Here is a 17,517-nt window from a genome sequence, read left to right as displayed (position 1 = left end):
CAACCCCCGTCCTCTCGGTTGTAACTGTATTTTTTGGGCTGCCTAGAAATCCATCACTCAACTGCCTTACCTGTGAAGTGCCACCGGGGGTCTGGAGCGAGCGCTTTGCCCTCAGGGGTAGAGCACCCGCTTCCTTCTCCCTGTGGGCACTTGCTCCCTCCGTGCCAAGGGAAGCCCAAGGCAGAAACCCGCTGGGCTCTGTGCTCAGCCCTCCGCAGCGGAGCTGGGCTCCCCCCGCCAAAACCCGCTCCCTGCTCTGCCCCACGCGCTCGGAAACGCTCCTCACGGTGCTCACCATTTATGCGCGATTAGATAGATGTCTGTTGGGAGACTTCGGCTGTCTTCAAGTCTGGGTTGGAGCTGAGCAAAGTTCAGGAACAGAAAGCATTTTAAAACCATGTTTCGCAGAAGACTCGATGGGAGCTCCACTTAGAGCAGCCCCTGCCGGCACTAGCAAGGCGGGTATTTTGTCAGCGTCGAACCGCCGTTAAGCACGCGGTTCAGATGGAGGCCACAAAGCAAGGGGCAGGCGGGATATTTCCAGAACAACCCTATTTTTTGGTTACACACGAATGTCTTAGTGTCTGTTTTGCTGACAGGCGGGAGCCCCACCCCAGTGATTTGTGCTCAGCCTTTGGGAAAAGAGTGAGACCGCTCTGAGGAAAATGATTTAAAATGCCTTCAGATGCCTTTTCACTTCTTTTTATTTAATTCCATAAATATTTTCATAAGGCTCAGTGTCTTTACAACACTTTTTAAACACTTTTGTTTTTGTTTTATACACACAACTTTGACACTTGTTTGACAGGGTCAAACAGTTCAATATAAACAAAATAATAAAACTGGCAAGTGCGGATCAGCTGGGTTACCAAAATCTTTTTTCTTTTTTTTTTTTCTTTTTTTTTTCTCTTACTGTTAAAACCCTAAAAGCACTAAAATATCAGTATTTGGCTTCAAACTAGAATTTTAAAAACTTTTTTTTTTTTTTTTTTTAATTCTCTGCTACAAGTCCCTGTCGTCATAGTGCCTTTAAACTCCTACAGACTCTTTTCTTCTTAAGGAAAAAATAAGCTCGGTGATGCCATGCAGAACTTACAATAGCTACTAAATATACATGTTCCCTGAAATGTAGCTGCAATGAAAAGATGACAGAGCATAAAGAGAACAAAACCAGAAACCCAAAGCACCACAGTGTACTATCAATAACATTGCAATGGATGGCCAGTGACCATCCTGAAACTGAAACAAATTTCAAATATATTTCTCTATGTAATATTTTCTATTTACAACTGTTAAGATGCACCTAGGTTGGTTCTTGTTTGAGCTTTTTGGAGAAGGTGGGGAGGCAAAAGTCTTGACTTTAGATCCTCTGTTCTAGTGTCTAGGTCAAGGGGGTAATGCATGTCATTTACCTAGGGAAGAGGGTGGTTTTATTTTTTATATATATATATATATATATATAGGTTCAGCCAGAGAAATACCGTAAACATTTAAGTTTGTTACAACTCTCTTGTTTCTGCATATGGAATGGTAAGTGGGTTCCTCCTGTCTGGCAGTGAAATGGAAAGTCTGTATCAGATGCTCTGTCAGAATCACCCCAAATCTGCATCTGCGCTGCTCCCAGCGCCTTCAGCCCCCGAGGGAGCCCAACCCCGCTCCCTGCCGGGAAACTGGGACCCGGTGCTGGTTCTTCTCTGTGACAATGCTCCATCTCTTGCAGCACCTCGGCAATTTATGGAGGGGAAGAGCTTTCTTGAATGCCATGCCTGAGGGCCAAGCCCCTCTTCCCTCTGGAACAAACGCCTGCATCTGCTTTGCCGGCCGCCGGCTTCGGCGAGCGCTCGCAACGCTAGTTTGGTTTGGCTTCCCGGTTAAGAAAGAAGCTGCGAGTCCAACAAGTGGCCTTGTCAGATCATAGAGTCTTGATTTATGATGCAAATAATGGTGTGGCGGTGGTGTTTCTTTTTTTCCTAGTGCTGAATATTTAGGAAGCATCTTCTCATAAAAATTATGGATGTCTCATTCTCACTCTCTGAGGCACAAAACAGTAAATGAACAGGCTTAACTAATGGCTTGTTACTTTTTTTTTCCCCTAAGCAATTAAAAAGGCAAAGAAAAAGAGCAAAATTTTCATCATGTTGACAACAGTTTCTAATCTCTCTCTCTCTCTCTCTCTGCCTCTCTCCAGCCATTCAGAAAGAGTAAAACATTTCAGTTAACTTCTGAGAACCCATCTCATTCACTTCTTTAAAGAAACAAGATAATATTTGCTACATATTCCATATTAAAATCCGACCATAAAAATGCAAAGATACAAAAGAGCATAAAAATAAGTTCTGATAGAAAATTGGGTTGCCTCCTGTTTGGGATTCCTGGTGTTTCACTGCTGCCTGGCACAGAGGGGCCACTCTTCCTCTCCAAAACTCTAATCTGGATTTGCTGGTTATTGACAGTTTCTAGAATACTAAAAAGTGCCGAGATTATTTTTGTACTTAAATAAAAAATACAGTCGCTGCCTTGTAATATGCTCTGAAATAAAATAGGCTCCGTGGAAATCCTGAAATCACACTCTGCTCTTCCCATTCTCTTGTGTTTCTTGGGGAAGGAAAAAAAAAAAGATCTCCACTCTAGTTGGCCTGGGGTGCTTATGTGGTGCATCAGATTCAAAAGAAAATGATATATACCATGATCAATCACTTCATCCCACATTTTCAAAGGAGCTTGCAGAATAGCTCTGCAAAGTTTTTAAATTCATCTTCTAAATCTGGTTTAAACAGTCTAATTTGCCCTAGGGAAAAAAAAAAACCATCCTAGTGCACAGTGATTTGTTTTACAAGCTTAAACGTAAGCTTTTGCGTTTGCAAATGAATGTACTTAAGGCTGAAATTGTAGGAAGTGCCTTTGAAAACAAAGCTACGAATCTTCAGAGGGAGAAAAAGAGAGAGACAGAGACCTGGGGACTTTGGCTGATCACTGCGGCGCCCACCGACACGGACGCACCTCCGCCGAACCACTGCTGCTGGTTAGATTAAACTGCTCACTGGTTGGGATCAGCTCACGTAATCACGGTCATAGGGCTAAACCTCTCGGGTCACACCCACATCTGTCCTGAAAGGCAGTTCTCAACTCCTCTGCAGCTGGGGTGCACTAAACAGCGGGTAAATACTTCCAGTTATTTAGGCAACGATCCTTCTGCTAACGGGTCCTACGGGCAGCTCGTGTTCTGCTGGGGGCCAGTGCCCACGTGAGGCCGGGGATTCACCTGCAGCGGGCACTTTTGGGCACGCTGCTCCTCTAAATAGCAATTAGCGGTTCATTAACTGTGCAGGCGTGAGTGTGGCCAACAGGATGGGACCTTAGTTCCTGAAGACAGAAAACTGGCCATTTGTTGGAGCCTAATAGCCAATTTTCCTCTAGCTGGGATGGAGGGCGTGAAGCCATCGGTTTTTAAGCTTCTATCTTTGCGTGAGAAAAACAAAGATAGGAGTGGGCTTTTCAGAGTCGTGTCTCAGCTTAGAAAAGAAAATAAATCAAAGGTAACCCCACCAAAATAAAACTAAACGCAAAAGAAATGAAAGCCCCTGATATTCTTTTCTCAGTCTTACTCCGAGCGTGAACAAATCACACTGAATTGAGAAAAAGACAGTGCTTAAAAACAATGCAAAAAATGAACTGAGGAAAACCCGTCTCTTACTTCCTAAATAGCTGATACCCCTTTCTGCTTGTTTTCACCTGCTCACAACAAAACAGTTAAAGCCAGAGAAATACTGCGCAGCAGAGCATGGTGCACGAGGGAGCACATCGAGACAGGCACGAGTTGGACCAGAGAATGCAGGACGGGGACAGGGCCGATGCTCTTCACGGAAATGGTGACTCCGGGACAGCCAGGGAAGGGACGGAGAGGGAGGGACAGGGAGCAGAGATCTCCCGGCACTCCAAAAACCAAACAACCCCCCCCATAAATAAAATCAAATAAAATATACACCAATGCAGTCCATGAGGAACTTCGATGACGAATTCACACAAGCGAGAAAGCATTCTGGGATGCCAGTGACGACTTGAATGAAAATGAAGAAGGAAAAAAAGACAAATGAAAAAAATAAAGATGTCCGACCAATGGAGTAAAATAAAATAGGTCACATGGTTAGAAATCATTGGTGCTTCCTAGTATCTAGTAGCAGATTGCTTCCCAAAAACAACAAAAAAAAGTTTTTGGTCCTTCTATATATATACATATATGTATATATATTATTATTTTTAAAATGTGTGTATATATATATGTATATATATTTAGTTGCAACAGTGCTTCTCCGAAAAAAGGTCCATCTATAAATATAATTTTATTTATTTTTATTTTTTAAATTTTAGTTCTTTTAAGTTAAAATTCTCCATCTCTCTAGGTATTATTTTTTGAATGGTGTTAACCTGCTGAAGTTTTGCCAGAATGGTGCCTGGCTGCGTCTGGGTTCGGTGAACTCGAAGACCTGGGACTGAGATATGCCATCTGTCACCATGTACTGTCCCTGATTTAATGGATCCTGGGGTGGTGGGTAGGCTGGAGGAACCGACTTGGAGTAGCTCACACCTGCATCGATGATTGGGGGGAAAAAGAAACAGATCAGTCAAAGTGCAATTGGGTCAATAGTCTTTCTTCGTCATGCTATCGCTTCTTATCACTTAATAACCAGGGTCCCCAAGGACAGGGAGACGTGCTACAGACGGCAAATCTACGGAGCAACACAGCAGCTGCCTCGACTCGCAGCTCGGAGGCTGCCTACACTCCACCACGAGTTGAAGATTTGGAAAAGATCCATTACTTTGGCATTGGCAGAGTTTTGCCCACCCTCATGGAAAAGTCCTGCGTGACCTAAGGAGGCACGAACACGGCAGTAATCTGCTCAGATGAAGAGGCAGCCGCATCGTTCCGCCCGCTTGCAGATTTCCCGCTTGCCGTTTCCAAGCTGGTTTTTACCCTCCCTCCCAGCTGCGCTTGGAAAGTGGTTTTGTCCCAACATGCCCCGGTGACCGGCCCCGAGCAGGGTGACCCCGAGGAGCCCTCGGCGCCGCTTCCTGCGCCAGAACGGAGCAGAGCTGCTTCGGGGAAGCGCTACGCTGCACGGACCCGCATCGCTCTGTGCTGCTCTGCCTGTGCAAGGGGCAAATCGTTATCTTCTTTACAGATGTTCGTAGGACTTTTCCATAGGGTTCATTTTCAATTTACCAGTCTGGTTTCAGCCCAAAACGGCTGCACACAATGCGGAAAAGGCTGATTCTGCTCAATCCAAACTGGTAGCAATGGATGGACTGGCAAGGCTACACTTTCAGGTTCTAGATGCGTTAGTTCCCACATCCGTGGGTCACAGCTCCTGTGCAGGAACAGGGTGGGGGCACTGCCCGTGCAGCCTTCCCGTGGAGAGGGGGAGCTTCAGCGAGCCGGGACCTACACAACCTGTTGTAAAGGATGGTGTGGAAAGGGCGGCTCTGGGTGAATGGAGGCAGAACAGAAGGGAGATGTCACCACCCAAGTGACACTACAGGGAACATTCATGTAGCTACTGCTGTATGTCCTTCCCTGCAACACCACTGCTGAGGGATAATCCCTCCTTCAGCCTTGGAGCAGCGTGACGGGCTGGAAACCACAACTCCAGCGCAGGGCAGGAAGGAGGGAGGAGCAGGGCTCCGAAGCAGGTTGCCGTAAGCTCTGGCCATCTCTGGATCCCCGCTGGGCACGCAGAACTGCTCTTCCTTCTGCGGGGAGGGCCATGGCGAGGCCTTTGCCTCCCCTGGTTTTAACCGCAGGAGCGAGGCGACTCTACCCAAGCAGATCAGTGTCCTCATCTGGAAAGCGGGATGGCATCACCCACCTACCTCACACGAGGGTTGTGAAGCTAAATTAATTAATGTTTGTAAAACACTTTGAGATCCTCGGCTGGGAAGGTGCTAGAGAAGGCAAAATACGGTGATTAGCACCCAGGTACCACAGCAACGTGTGTAAAAGAAATGCGACTCTTTGCATTCAGTTAGCGGTCCCTACCCACACACAGACACATGCTTTGCGGGGCCAGCGCTGGCCGGCCCGGGCACAGGACGGCTGCACACGGTGGGTACTTACAGACAAGGGAAAAGCCTCACAAAGGGCACTCACGGAGCTCATCAGACAACTTCTAAGTGTTGCTGCACTGTAATTCGGGACTTCTTTTAGATACAAACCTAAGGCTTTAGTATGGCTTTAGGAAAGAGAATTACTTCACTGCCCCTTGCTAGAGAATTTACCAATCGAGGGTTGTTAAAATCCTCAAAAGGTTCAGACCAAATGGAGATATCGTCTTGACTACCTCTAACTGATTTCTCCTTCTTTGCAGCGAACACCACCAAACCATGCAGCATTCTGTCCACTGCGGAGAGTAACCGAGACCTTTCCTCACGGTGGACAAAAAACCCTCCATGATTCATACCTACTAACCTTTAACAAATTCATCACAGTTCATATTCCAAACTTAATTGAAACGAACAACCTGCAGATGTTGTGTGGTTTTATGTGCATGCTGGGATAGTTACTCATCACCAAGTTTTCTACTCTGCCTTTCCCAAGCTCCTCTCTCCCACCGAAAGCCCGCAGAGCACAGCCCCGAAGCCCTTGCTGTCCTGGCTCAAACCTGAGAAAACTTCTGTGCCACCCTTGTTCAGGCCCCAACCATCAATTCGCGTTCACCACCCTCTGAGACTTAAACCAGAGGTGTCTCATAAGGGCAGAGGATGGGCTTGAGCTCATCTCTGCCCTACCTCTTCCACCCCTTCTGGTACCACTGTCGTGTGGCTGCTGAAGGCAGGGCAGCGTGTGGGCAGTGTCAGCAGAGCGGAGTCTGCTCTGGGGGGCAGACACTAGCCCTGAACCCACACCGGAGTGCACATGTTCTCCTGGAGGCCACCAGCCTTTATGCCTTGGCCGCTTTTCCCGGGAGAGCCTAGTGAGGAGTTTTAGAATCTGTGGTAAGGTTAGGATCTGATGCAGGTCCTTTACATGGCTAGAGTTGGAAAATATCTCTTCTTCTGTCTGGTACATGGTTTCGATCTTCAACTGCCCAAGAATTACTTCAAATAATAGGCCTTATGCCACCGAGATTACTAATTAATGTTCTATAGCACAAAAGAGCGGTGAATGTAAAGCTGCGACTAAGGGACACACAGCAATTGTTTCTAGCTTTGAAGAGCTTAAAACCACCTTGCTTTAATGACAGGGTCCAACACCAGTCAGCCTTGTGATGCATCCAGTCTGCCATGCGGAGCTGGGCTGAGCTCTTCATTGTCTCCAAAGCAATTTGTGGAGGGCGAACTAATTGATTTTAATCGCGATACAGAAATGCTAAGAAATCCTCCTGGATCAGCAAAATGTTATGCACTTGGAAGGCTGGAGCAGTAGAGAAAGGACGGTCTGGCTGAAGTCCACTGACACCGATGGAGTTACACTGCAAAGAATGTAACCATAGCCTGTCTTCTCCACAAGAGAAAAAGGCAGACTCCCCTGGCCAGATCACTAGCAAACCCCGTTCTGTTCTTTCCCAAAATAGTCTTTTTGGTCTAAACTCCTGAAAAATGTCTGTCCTTGCTTGAAACATACCCGTGCACACACTGCCACTTCCCTCAGTAAAGAAGCTCGGACTCATATTCTCAAAGCTGTTTGTGTGACCCTGCTTGAAGATCCAGGCTATTGGCATTAACATCTAAGCTGGATGAATGTCAAAAGCTGGTTCTACCTCAATAAGCAGCAGACGGTTTGCATATTTATCATATTTATCAAATGGCCTCCGTGGCCTGAATGATCAAGCCCGCGATCTCAACGGCATGCAGAACCGCCGTGTGTTTGTGGGCATGCAAATAGAAACATTTGTGCTCTGGCAAGTCAGACTCATCATTCCACAAGAAAACATTTTCTTGTGAAACTGTGATATGGCACTTTGCAATAGCTCAAGTACCTCAAGAATGGCCTTTTTTTCTTTTTTTTGGACGGGCCCACATTCTTGACAAGAACACAGGAACTGGGAGGGGAAGGAGGGCGATTCACCTAATCTGTACACCTTCAAATCCAGAGACAGAGCAATTCTGGGAAAAAGTATGGCAGGTTGGTATTATTCTGTTCTGCTCTGAAGTGGTTTGCTTCCTCCTCAGAACTTCGGGCCGTTGTGCAAAATTGTCTCCTGCGGGATTTTTTCTTTTTTTAATATTCAAAGCCATAACTCCACTGCGATTCAACAGACAGAAATGAGCAAAGCTCTTTTCCAATGCAATTTTGGGCTGCTTGGCGAACAGAATTCAAAGCGCAAAGGGAAAGAATCGATAGATAAGTAAGGATTTCTAGACACAGCTGCTGTGCTGCCTTTCCAAGGCGTAAGACAGCAGCTATACACCAATGACCAGACCTGGAGCTCCTTCTGCTGGTTCATGCATAATTCTGCACTGTAGCAGAACAGAGGCTGCAGCTGCATAGCAAGAGCGTTCGGCAGGGTGGGGGCTGTGGAAATCTGTTCAGAATGAGAAAAAGAAAACTCCAGGGTTTATAATTTGGCTAGACAAAACTGGTAAAGAGAGATGCTGCGCTGTCAGTTGAAATCATATCTTTTTTTAGTACTAGGCAACGTCACTTGGAATCATTCAGATTTTGCAGCTCAGAAGAAAACAATTAAAATATCTAAAACTGTCTATTTTTTCCCTTCTAAGTTGTTTTTGTTTGGTTTTTTTTCTCTTCTATTTGAGGTTACAACATGACTTCAGTAGCACTTGAAGATTTAGGAGCATGCTGTTGACTCACAGGCAATCCACATGGACACGTGCAGACAGAGCCAGTTACGATACAGCAGGACAGCTACATTAACACCGCAGCTTTCCAGGGGTCATACAAAACAAACACAGAATACACTCACATTTGCCTATATATAACCTTACAAGCTGTTTATTCCATCCTCACCCTTTTAAAGTTTTAGCTTATACTTGGATCAGGAGCTATTTTATAGGTTTTTCTTCTACCTAGCTATCTAGATCATGCTGTCTATTTGCCAGAGTTGAGTGGGAGACAGTGAAATACCAACGCCTGCTTTCTGTCCTGGCCGAGTGGAGGCTGTGGGTCGGAACGGGAGCAGCGCTCCGCTCAGGAACCTTTCATCTGCCTCTGACCCCAACGAGCATCCTGCTCAAAAATGCTCAAAAAGCCCATAAATTCCATTTCCTCCCGAGTATTGTAACCCATACACAACATGGGGTAGCCGGGAACGTACCTCAAGAACACTAATTGTTGCACAGTTAATTACTCCTGCAAAAGTTTAAGAAATAAGAAGCAGTAATGGCTGAAAGGCCCTTTGCCTTTCTTCAGCACATTTCAACAGAGGATCTCAAAGCACTTCACCACTATTCACTTGTTTGCTGTCATGTTTAGAGCTGGCAAACTGTGCCGTGTCTGGTCGCAGTTCTGGTCACGGCGAGAGGTGTGGATGGAAGGGGAAGCCTCTGCGTCCCGGGGCAGACCTGAGCTGACTTCATGGCTTTACACTTTCACACTCAACTACCCAACTCGAGTCTTGCTACAGCTGCCCAACTCCGGAGGAATTTAAGTGGTGCATTAGCCACAGCTCTTCACGCAGCCGGAGACGTTACTCCACGGCCTGGCAGAGGTAGATATTACCAGGGATGGCACTGGCGAGGAGAACATGCCTCAGGTCCCTTGTCTAACCACTGGCCTAACTGTTATGGAGGAAGAGGGAGAGAAAAGGGCTTGCTGCAGCTTGAGAAATGCAAGAGGAAAACAGAAATCTTGTGTCCTGGCTGTTCCACAGCCAGTCACGGTATCTACAGATGCTGAGGTAACTTGACCTTCCTGAGTCTATTTATCAAGTCTTTTACCACAACCTGATGCCATTAAGCTAGACATTAAGATAATGATTCCTCAAGTGATAAGCAAAAGCTAAGCAAGATGGAATAAATGATAATAGGGCTTTATCAATCAAAGCCAGATGAAAACTAATTTATCCCACCTTGTATTTATATAGCTTCCCTCTCCTGTAGCATTCTGTACACTGCTAGCAAAGATCACTCGGTTGGTTTCATTGATAGGAAGATATCAGTTCATCCCTCGCTGCCCTGAAATGCAGCCTCTTCTGGGCAGCAACACTGCCCCTGACCTAAAATACCTCCCCAGACTGAAAGTGCAGGAGTATCCAGGCTGACACATTCATTTCAGTTGGCATCTCAACGTGATGCTGATGTCAACATCTTGGCTCTTCAAATCAAACGAGGGCCAACGGAAAACCAAACAGGCCCATTTCACATCTCAACAGAAAACTCCCCTGGAGAATTTGCTCAGGAGCACGAGCCCATTGCCAAATCACTGGGACCATCCTTACTGATCTCCCAGCCAAGAATTTATTCATGATTTGCCTCCTCTTATACATCTGACCGGATCACAGATGGAACTATGGACTCCAGCTGGGTTACTAATGCTGGGAGTGAGAAGCTATCTATCTGTACTACCAGCAATGAGAGCGGTGCTTGTGGAACCAAGGCACGAAGCGCGTGGGCGAGCTGCAGATGGGCACCGCACAACGCCTGCGTCGCCGAACCTTGGGGCGTATTTTACAAGCAATGCGATAAGCTTTGTGATTTCCCTGGATCTGTGGAGAAATACCACCCAGAACATTATTAGCTCCGTTCTTTCACCTACGCTGTGGGAAACTCTGTGAAAAAAGGGGAGTGACCCCGATTATCTGAAAATGCAAATGCCCCTCTTTGTTTTATGTGGTTGGTCTGTGTGTCACTCAGTCTCTTTTAATCGCCCCAGGCTACATGCGTGAATAGGATGCGGAAACATGTCGGGGCCACGTCAGTCTCGTTAGTAAAGAAGATGCAATAAAATAGGCTTAAACACTCAGCAGAACCACGGGAGGTACCTATAGAGTGTTTCCTGGTAAGACCTGTCCTCGCCAGGCAGGTGAAGCAGCACAAGTGTGCTGCCATGCACTCACTCCTTCTGCTGTCCAGACTTGCGGGGGGAGAGCTTGAGTGCCCAAGTGTGAGAAGTCAGAGAAAAGCTGCGGGGTGTTTGGGTCAGGGGTTTTATGACAGAGTTCGCTGTGAGCTCAAGTGATCAGAAAGGAAGAAATTAGCAGGAAAATTCTGTGACTCAGAGGGTGTTTTACTGCAGGCCAATGCAGTTCATGCTGGCTGATGATTTAACCCCTGCTGGGTTTGCATAGCTGAGTATTTATGGGGAGATTTAATGACAGCATCCTTCTAAGCTCAGCGTTGGGGTGATGGTGACTGAGTATTTGTTTCCCCCCTTCCGCACGTCCCAGACCATCAGGCTAAAGATTTGTCTGGGCTGAGGGCATCTGCTTGGGTGAAGCTGTGGAGAATACGCAGGGCAGAGAGAAGGGCACGAAGGAGCTGGCTCCCAGCACGGGTCTGAAGAGCTCCCCAAGGGTGGGAAGCCCTCTCACCCAGCACTAAGCTCACTTCTTTAAACTGGAACAGACATTTCATTTTCCAAAATGGAAACATGAGTGGGAAACGTTGCTTTAAGAATGGGGTCTCCTTCCCTAGCACTGGAACTTCTAATCCCCAACACCCCTGACAGCTTCTAGGAACAGGAGCAAAAACCCCGTAGGTGTACACGCTGTCCTACTTGGGGACAGATGTGGACAAAGCTGGGGATCGGAAAAGCAACTGAATGTTTCTGAAAGCTGCAAACACTAATCATTGGAGGGAAGATTAAAAGCGGTAGCAGGACAGAAGCTCAGAAATGGAAAAAGTATCCTGGATAATCCTGTGTCTGCACTGAGGACAGGAGATCCACAAGGACGCCCTTTTCTAGGGAACTTTCAACTCGTTTCCACTGCTTTAGTCAACCAGGAGCGCAGGTCTGGAAGCACAACTCGATGCACGTTGCAGGCAGCAAAGGTGGTACCTGGACTTCTCTGCAGAACAGTTGCACACTTGAGTGGCTGTAGCTTAAAAGGGGGTTTTTGTTGTTTTTGTAAGTCAAGACAAATAAATCTGTCTGTTACTTTACTATTTCTAGGAGACACCATGCTGAATTCTATTCCCAGTTACCACACTGACATTGAAATAAGCTAAAGGGCAGTAACTGAGAGGCGAAATCTTGAACAATCAATGCAAAAAGAAACACAACAACAACAAACCAGCCCTTTTCTCTATCTGTTGGTAAGGTGCAGAGCCAACACTACCCATTTACTTTATGTCTAATGGACTTAAAGAAGGTCAAAAATTGGTTTAGTGCTGTCTTAAGGCACCTGATCTAATATCATTATGTTTTGCCCAATCCAATAAGTAGTGCAAATCCTCGTAGATTGCTGGAACCCGGCCCTGCGTATCATTAAATGGCTCTGGAAGGCAGCCTGGCACTGTGTGCGTGCTCGCGTTTCTGTGCGGCGGTGAGTTTGAGGAGGGGGCTGACTTGTGCCCCACAGAGGACCCTCATTTTGGGATCAAAAACTCCTCAAAACACCGGGAGTTGTGTTCTCTCTTAATCACCTGGGTAAAGTTTCTATTAGTTTAAAAAGTAGAGATTTCAGGTTTTTCCTCCTGCTACCAGCTGATGTCTCAGCGTCTCTCCCTCGCCTGCCGCAGCGAGCGGCAGTTTAAATGCTCCCTTTTGAAATGCACGCCAGCAGCTCCAGAGCAATACTTCTGGGAGGTGTGGTACAACAGTGCATGAAATAAGCGGCAGTTTATACTGTTTGAGAAATGTTTTTCTGCTTCACCTCTAACCAAGTTGATTGCATTTTCCATTTCACCTCCTTCACGGCTTTTCTCTCTTCTTTAAGTATTCCGTGACAGGGAAATTACCATGGTTTCCCATTTAAAAGGTGGAGGGAACAACTGAGATAATCTAGAAAGAAGTTGGTAATAGGCATCCAGTGACACAGGAGCAGGGCTCTCCATGTGTCAGGTGGAGCCGCTGAGCCGTCAAGCCCTGCTGTGAGACCTGGCCTGCAAAGTCCCTGAATTTCAATGAATAAATAGTTCCATCGAATGCAGTGGAAGTGTTGCTACTCCTACAGGGCTTCACTGCTTCCCAGGTGTAACTGATGCTCCAAATCCAACCGAAAGCCCCTTCCAATGCTGCTGTGGGGTGCACTGCCCCTCAGCCTCAGCAACAGAGCCCCAGGCGTCTGCCAAGGTCTCTAGCAAAAAACCTGTTCGCAATATATGTAAAAATGCATATGGCAAGGTTCAAGAAAACAGTCACTAAAAGCCAACTCTGAGGAATTTCCTCCTCCCTCCCTCTTGTGAGCAATGCCACCAGGTCCCTGCTCCAGCCCCCTGCCTCTCTTTGGGTTGTGGGCACCAGACAAACAAACGTAGGCACAGAGGAAGAAAACCAAGAGTCTTCAGCAAAATGTTCAGTGCCGGTACTTAATTTAATTAATCTGAAACTGGGCTATGATTAGCACAGTGTAGGACACAAGAAACACAGTTGCTAATTTAATGACCCTATCTGTTGTTTTTCAGATTTCGTGCCTTAAGTAAAACAACCAGGCTTTGCTTAACTTGATGCTTGGGGTCTGACTGAATGTCTGTCTGACTTGAGGACTTCATCTCATAAAAAGAACTGCCAGTGTTCTAGCATAAGCTTGTTCTTCATAAAAGAAATGCTGACTGGTGTTTAGGAGCTAATTAACTTTACAGCCAGAGAAGTCTAAGATAATAGCCCGTCCTTTTTCATCTCAGAGAGAAAGAGAGAGAAAGACAGAAAACAAAAGAGCAATTGCCATGTAAGAAATAAGTATGGTTAGGCATATTATATTTGTCAGGATGCAAGTGCAGTGATTTAAGTGGGCATGCTGGTAGGCATGCTCGGACACCTTTGAACTGTGTCGCTTAATGACTGAACGGTACACTTATTAATTAATACCTTAATTAATTAATAACATTATTAACTGAAGAGCAAATAATGATGTAAAACATTTTTGCCACGGCCATCATGCAAGTCAGATTCTCTGATTTTCCCATTGCCATAATCTCCGTGGTTGCTTCCGTGCTGAGGGACAAGCGTGCAAGTGGTGAGGGGCGAATCTGCAAATCCGAGCTCGTGACAGTGCCTGCTGCTGCCAGAACTACGTGTGCATCGTGTCCGACACGCGTCCCTGCGCCCGGCTCTGGCTGCGGGCACACTTCGAGCTTAGAAAATCTGGCCAGGAGAGTTTTTGGAGAACATCTCAGAAGACAACAGAGGAAGTTAGTAGAGAGGAGAAGACTAATGACAGTGGAGAGACACAGCAAACCAAGGGGTTTACGGTTGGCCCAGCGAACCACTACTGGACCAGCAAAGCCAGTAGACAACGAACAGGTGAGGCACAAAGCAAAGAGCTCCTTCAGCTTCTGCAAAAAACAACCCAGTGCCTGTACAGAGCGGGCTCGAAGCTGCCTGGAACTGACTATAGCCAAGAAGTGATGAGTTCTCTCAAAAGCCATTTATAGGCCTAGTTGTGCCACGGTACTTTGGTAACAAATCGGTATGTCTATGACTTTGTGAAGCTTTGCAAAACTTGAAAAATGACTTCTCTGACTTCCCCTCCATATTTACTATTTCAAAACCTGTAGCTGCAAGAGTTACTGCGAGAGATAATTAACGGCGGCTGTTTCGCCAGTTGAGACTCTGTTTAATATCTAGCATGGCATTTATTAGCTGGCTGTCGCCTGCCTGGGTGGGGAAATGAATCTGCCATTAGAAAGATTTAATGTCTTTACTAAGGTACTTTATTTCCTAGAGCTGACGCTACTGTGCTGTCCTTAAAAAGTTATAGGTAGCCCTAGGAAATGTGAGTGTCCCCTTTCCAAAAGCAGGAAAGAGGTAGATCCCTCACCATCTCCAGTATTTCAGCCATCTTTCTTTCTTTGCTAATGGGACTTTGGGAATTAGCAGAACCCCTACACATCTCCGCACTCGCTGCCATTTCAGCCTGAGATAAACAACTGAGAGAGATTTCTGCCCCCAGGGACAGCTTCTGGACATCAGACTGGAGACACGAGATCAAATTCATCTCTGGTGAAATTCCACTGGTTTCAACCACATTAGACCAGAGATTAATTTGGCCCACAGATACATTAAGAAAGGATACAAAGCACAAATGGTATTTTATATAAAAAGAGAAAGGGGAGGGGGAAATTCAAGGGGGACGCTGGATCCTAACCCAGCAGGATTCAGCCCAGCCCGCTCCACCCTCACATCACCAGGCACAGTGCATGTTGCCGGTTACCTTTTTGCTTACTGACTTTCTTTACTGTCATTGCCGCTTGCCGCTTTTGATTTTCAGAAATTTCAAAGCCTGAAAAAGGGAACACGGCAAACACAATTCAGAAGATTGCTTACAAAACCTCTTCTTCTTTTGGGGTGGGGGGAGTGCTCTGCACTGTCTGGCAAAGGCAGAATGCTCTAGGTGGCAAAGCATCAGCCAGGGAGCTGTGTGTGGGGGCAGCTATTTCACTGAAAAGCAAATCTTCCTTGAAAGGGTTGGCCTCTTTATAATCTCACTTGTGCAGGGGCTGTACGAAAAGTAAGATTAGACCCATTATTATGTATACAGTATCATAAATATGCCCAGTGCTTTACAGCTGAGCAACACAAGCTGAGCCTGAACTGGCGCTGGTTACACTCAATTTCTGGGCTGATGCTGAGGGGAGGGCACGGCTGATAAGTCATTAACTTGGCCCCCTCCTACCCTGCACGAGACGTGATGCAGCCAGGAGACTCTGAAGTCAGATGGCCAAAGACTTCCTTCTCCCACAACACCCATGGACGTCCAGGCTTGGAGCTATGGGCAGAACTGGTTCATTGAGGACCAAAAATACCAGTAACTGACTTGGAAAGAGACCTATTTATGACTATGAGAGCAACCAAGGACATCTGAACAAGGTTGAACTGCACAAAAAAAGTATGTGGGCTTCTCCAATAGTTGAGGCTAAATTAAGCATCACCCACAATCTCCTTTCAGATTAATTTCACATTCCTCACCTATCTTTTCATCTTCTTTTACCATCTTCCTTTCTTCTCTGAAAGCTCTAAGCCATCGTAACTTCTCCTCCAGTTTCTTGGCAAAGAATAAGTGCATTTCCTCAGTCTCCTTGTTATGAAGTTTGAAGGCATTCTTCATGCTGACATTGAAGTCATCATCTCTCCCATCTTCTATATCCACCACTTCATATTTATCCATGTCTATGCGACCTTTGTAATACAAAATATCTCTTCGTATCAGATCCTACAGAGAGAAAAAGAGAGATGGGTTGATCATAAGACACTTACAGAGCCTGAACTCAGCAGGGAATTCATGGGAGGGCTGAAGAAAAGAAGGAAGGTGAAACCTGGTCAGATTCTTCAAGCCTCATCTGCTGTGAATACATTTGTCGCTGGCTAAACAAACAGCGTAGATCACAGGCATTAACGAATAAAATACAAATCCTCATGCCACAAAACTTTGCTTGTAGGCATGAAGAAATGCCTTTGAGAAGGTAACATACTTCCATCTCTTTCCACGATGGGAAGGTCTGTTCCATAGGATGAGAAACGGGAAAGCAGAAGCCGCTGGCCTGATGGGTCCGTGCCCCTTCTCCGTGGAACCATTCCCATTCGCGCACAATTCACTGGCGAGAAAATCACCTTGATTCTCAGTTCAAACAACTCCTACCTCTGTCCCATGACGCCCTGGTTTTAACCTCTTGATCCAGCCTCAAGTTTTTATTTTTCCCTCCCTGATGTTTATAACCTTTACAACCAAACCTGTTCATCCGCATCTCCCTTCTAAGTTCATTATTGCCCTTGTTTTTCAGCAACAGCTCGTTTCTCTACATAAGGAAGGGAAAAGTAAGAGAGTCTTCATTATTAATTTTTCAGAACTCGTGTGAGAACACCCGCAGCACCACGGCTGGGTGTGACGCCCAGCGCGACCCCGTTCTGAGATGTGCTGTGTCAGCTGCTCAATCAGAGGTGTGAAATAATGCATGCTGATCAACTGTAGTAAAACACAGATAATTTCCTGTTTTCCTTCTTACCCTCTTCACACTTACTTTGGCTTTGCCCAGCGAATTTTGTACTGCCTTTACCAGAGCTATTCCTGATTTCTACTGGTGTAAGACGAGCACTGGCCTCATGTCTCTAAGTCTTTATAGGAATAGATAACAATAAAAGATCATCAGAAAATAGAATTTTAATGATATAGTGATGACCACATAAGGTGATTCGAGTTACAAGGCATACATATTTAAGAAGCCAAATTCAGCAATGCAAAGTCAATATTTCCTTCCTCTATCCACTCTCAAAAGCCAATATTTAGGTGTATTAAATTCATGTAACTTAAATACTTTTTTATTTTTGAGAGTGCCCTACAGATAAATCCTATGTCAAAGAATTCATTTAAGAGAAAAAATAAAATGAATGCACAGCATTTATTAACTCAAATAAGATTTAACAGCGAGGTTTTTTAAAGATAAGCAGTAGATATTATATTAAATAAA

General features: G+C 45.7%; 1 protein-coding gene across 1 annotated transcript in view; it reads right to left on the bottom strand.

Moving 5' to 3' along the window:
- Positions 1-720: 720 nt before the first annotated feature.
- The window catches only part of ARHGEF9 (Cdc42 guanine nucleotide exchange factor 9), a 219,339-nt gene continuing 202,542 nt past the window's right edge, over positions 721-17,517 (bottom strand). Inside the window, exons 11-13 of the mRNA XM_065643046.1 lie at positions 16,022-16,265; positions 15,267-15,335; positions 721-4,585 (exon numbers count right to left, since the gene is read on the bottom strand). Of these exons, the coding sequence (XP_065499118.1) occupies positions 4,404-4,585; positions 15,267-15,335; positions 16,022-16,265 (495 nt within the window). The 3' untranslated portion in view covers positions 721-4,403. The remainder of the gene's footprint in view (positions 4,586-15,266; positions 15,336-16,021; positions 16,266-17,517) is intronic.

Source organism: Caloenas nicobarica, chromosome 12 (assembly GCF_036013445.1).
Source record: "Caloenas nicobarica isolate bCalNic1 chromosome 12, bCalNic1.hap1, whole genome shotgun sequence".
Taxonomy (NCBI): Eukaryota; Metazoa; Chordata; class Aves; order Columbiformes; family Columbidae; genus Caloenas; species Caloenas nicobarica.
This window is presented reverse-complemented; position numbering and strand designations above follow the sequence as displayed.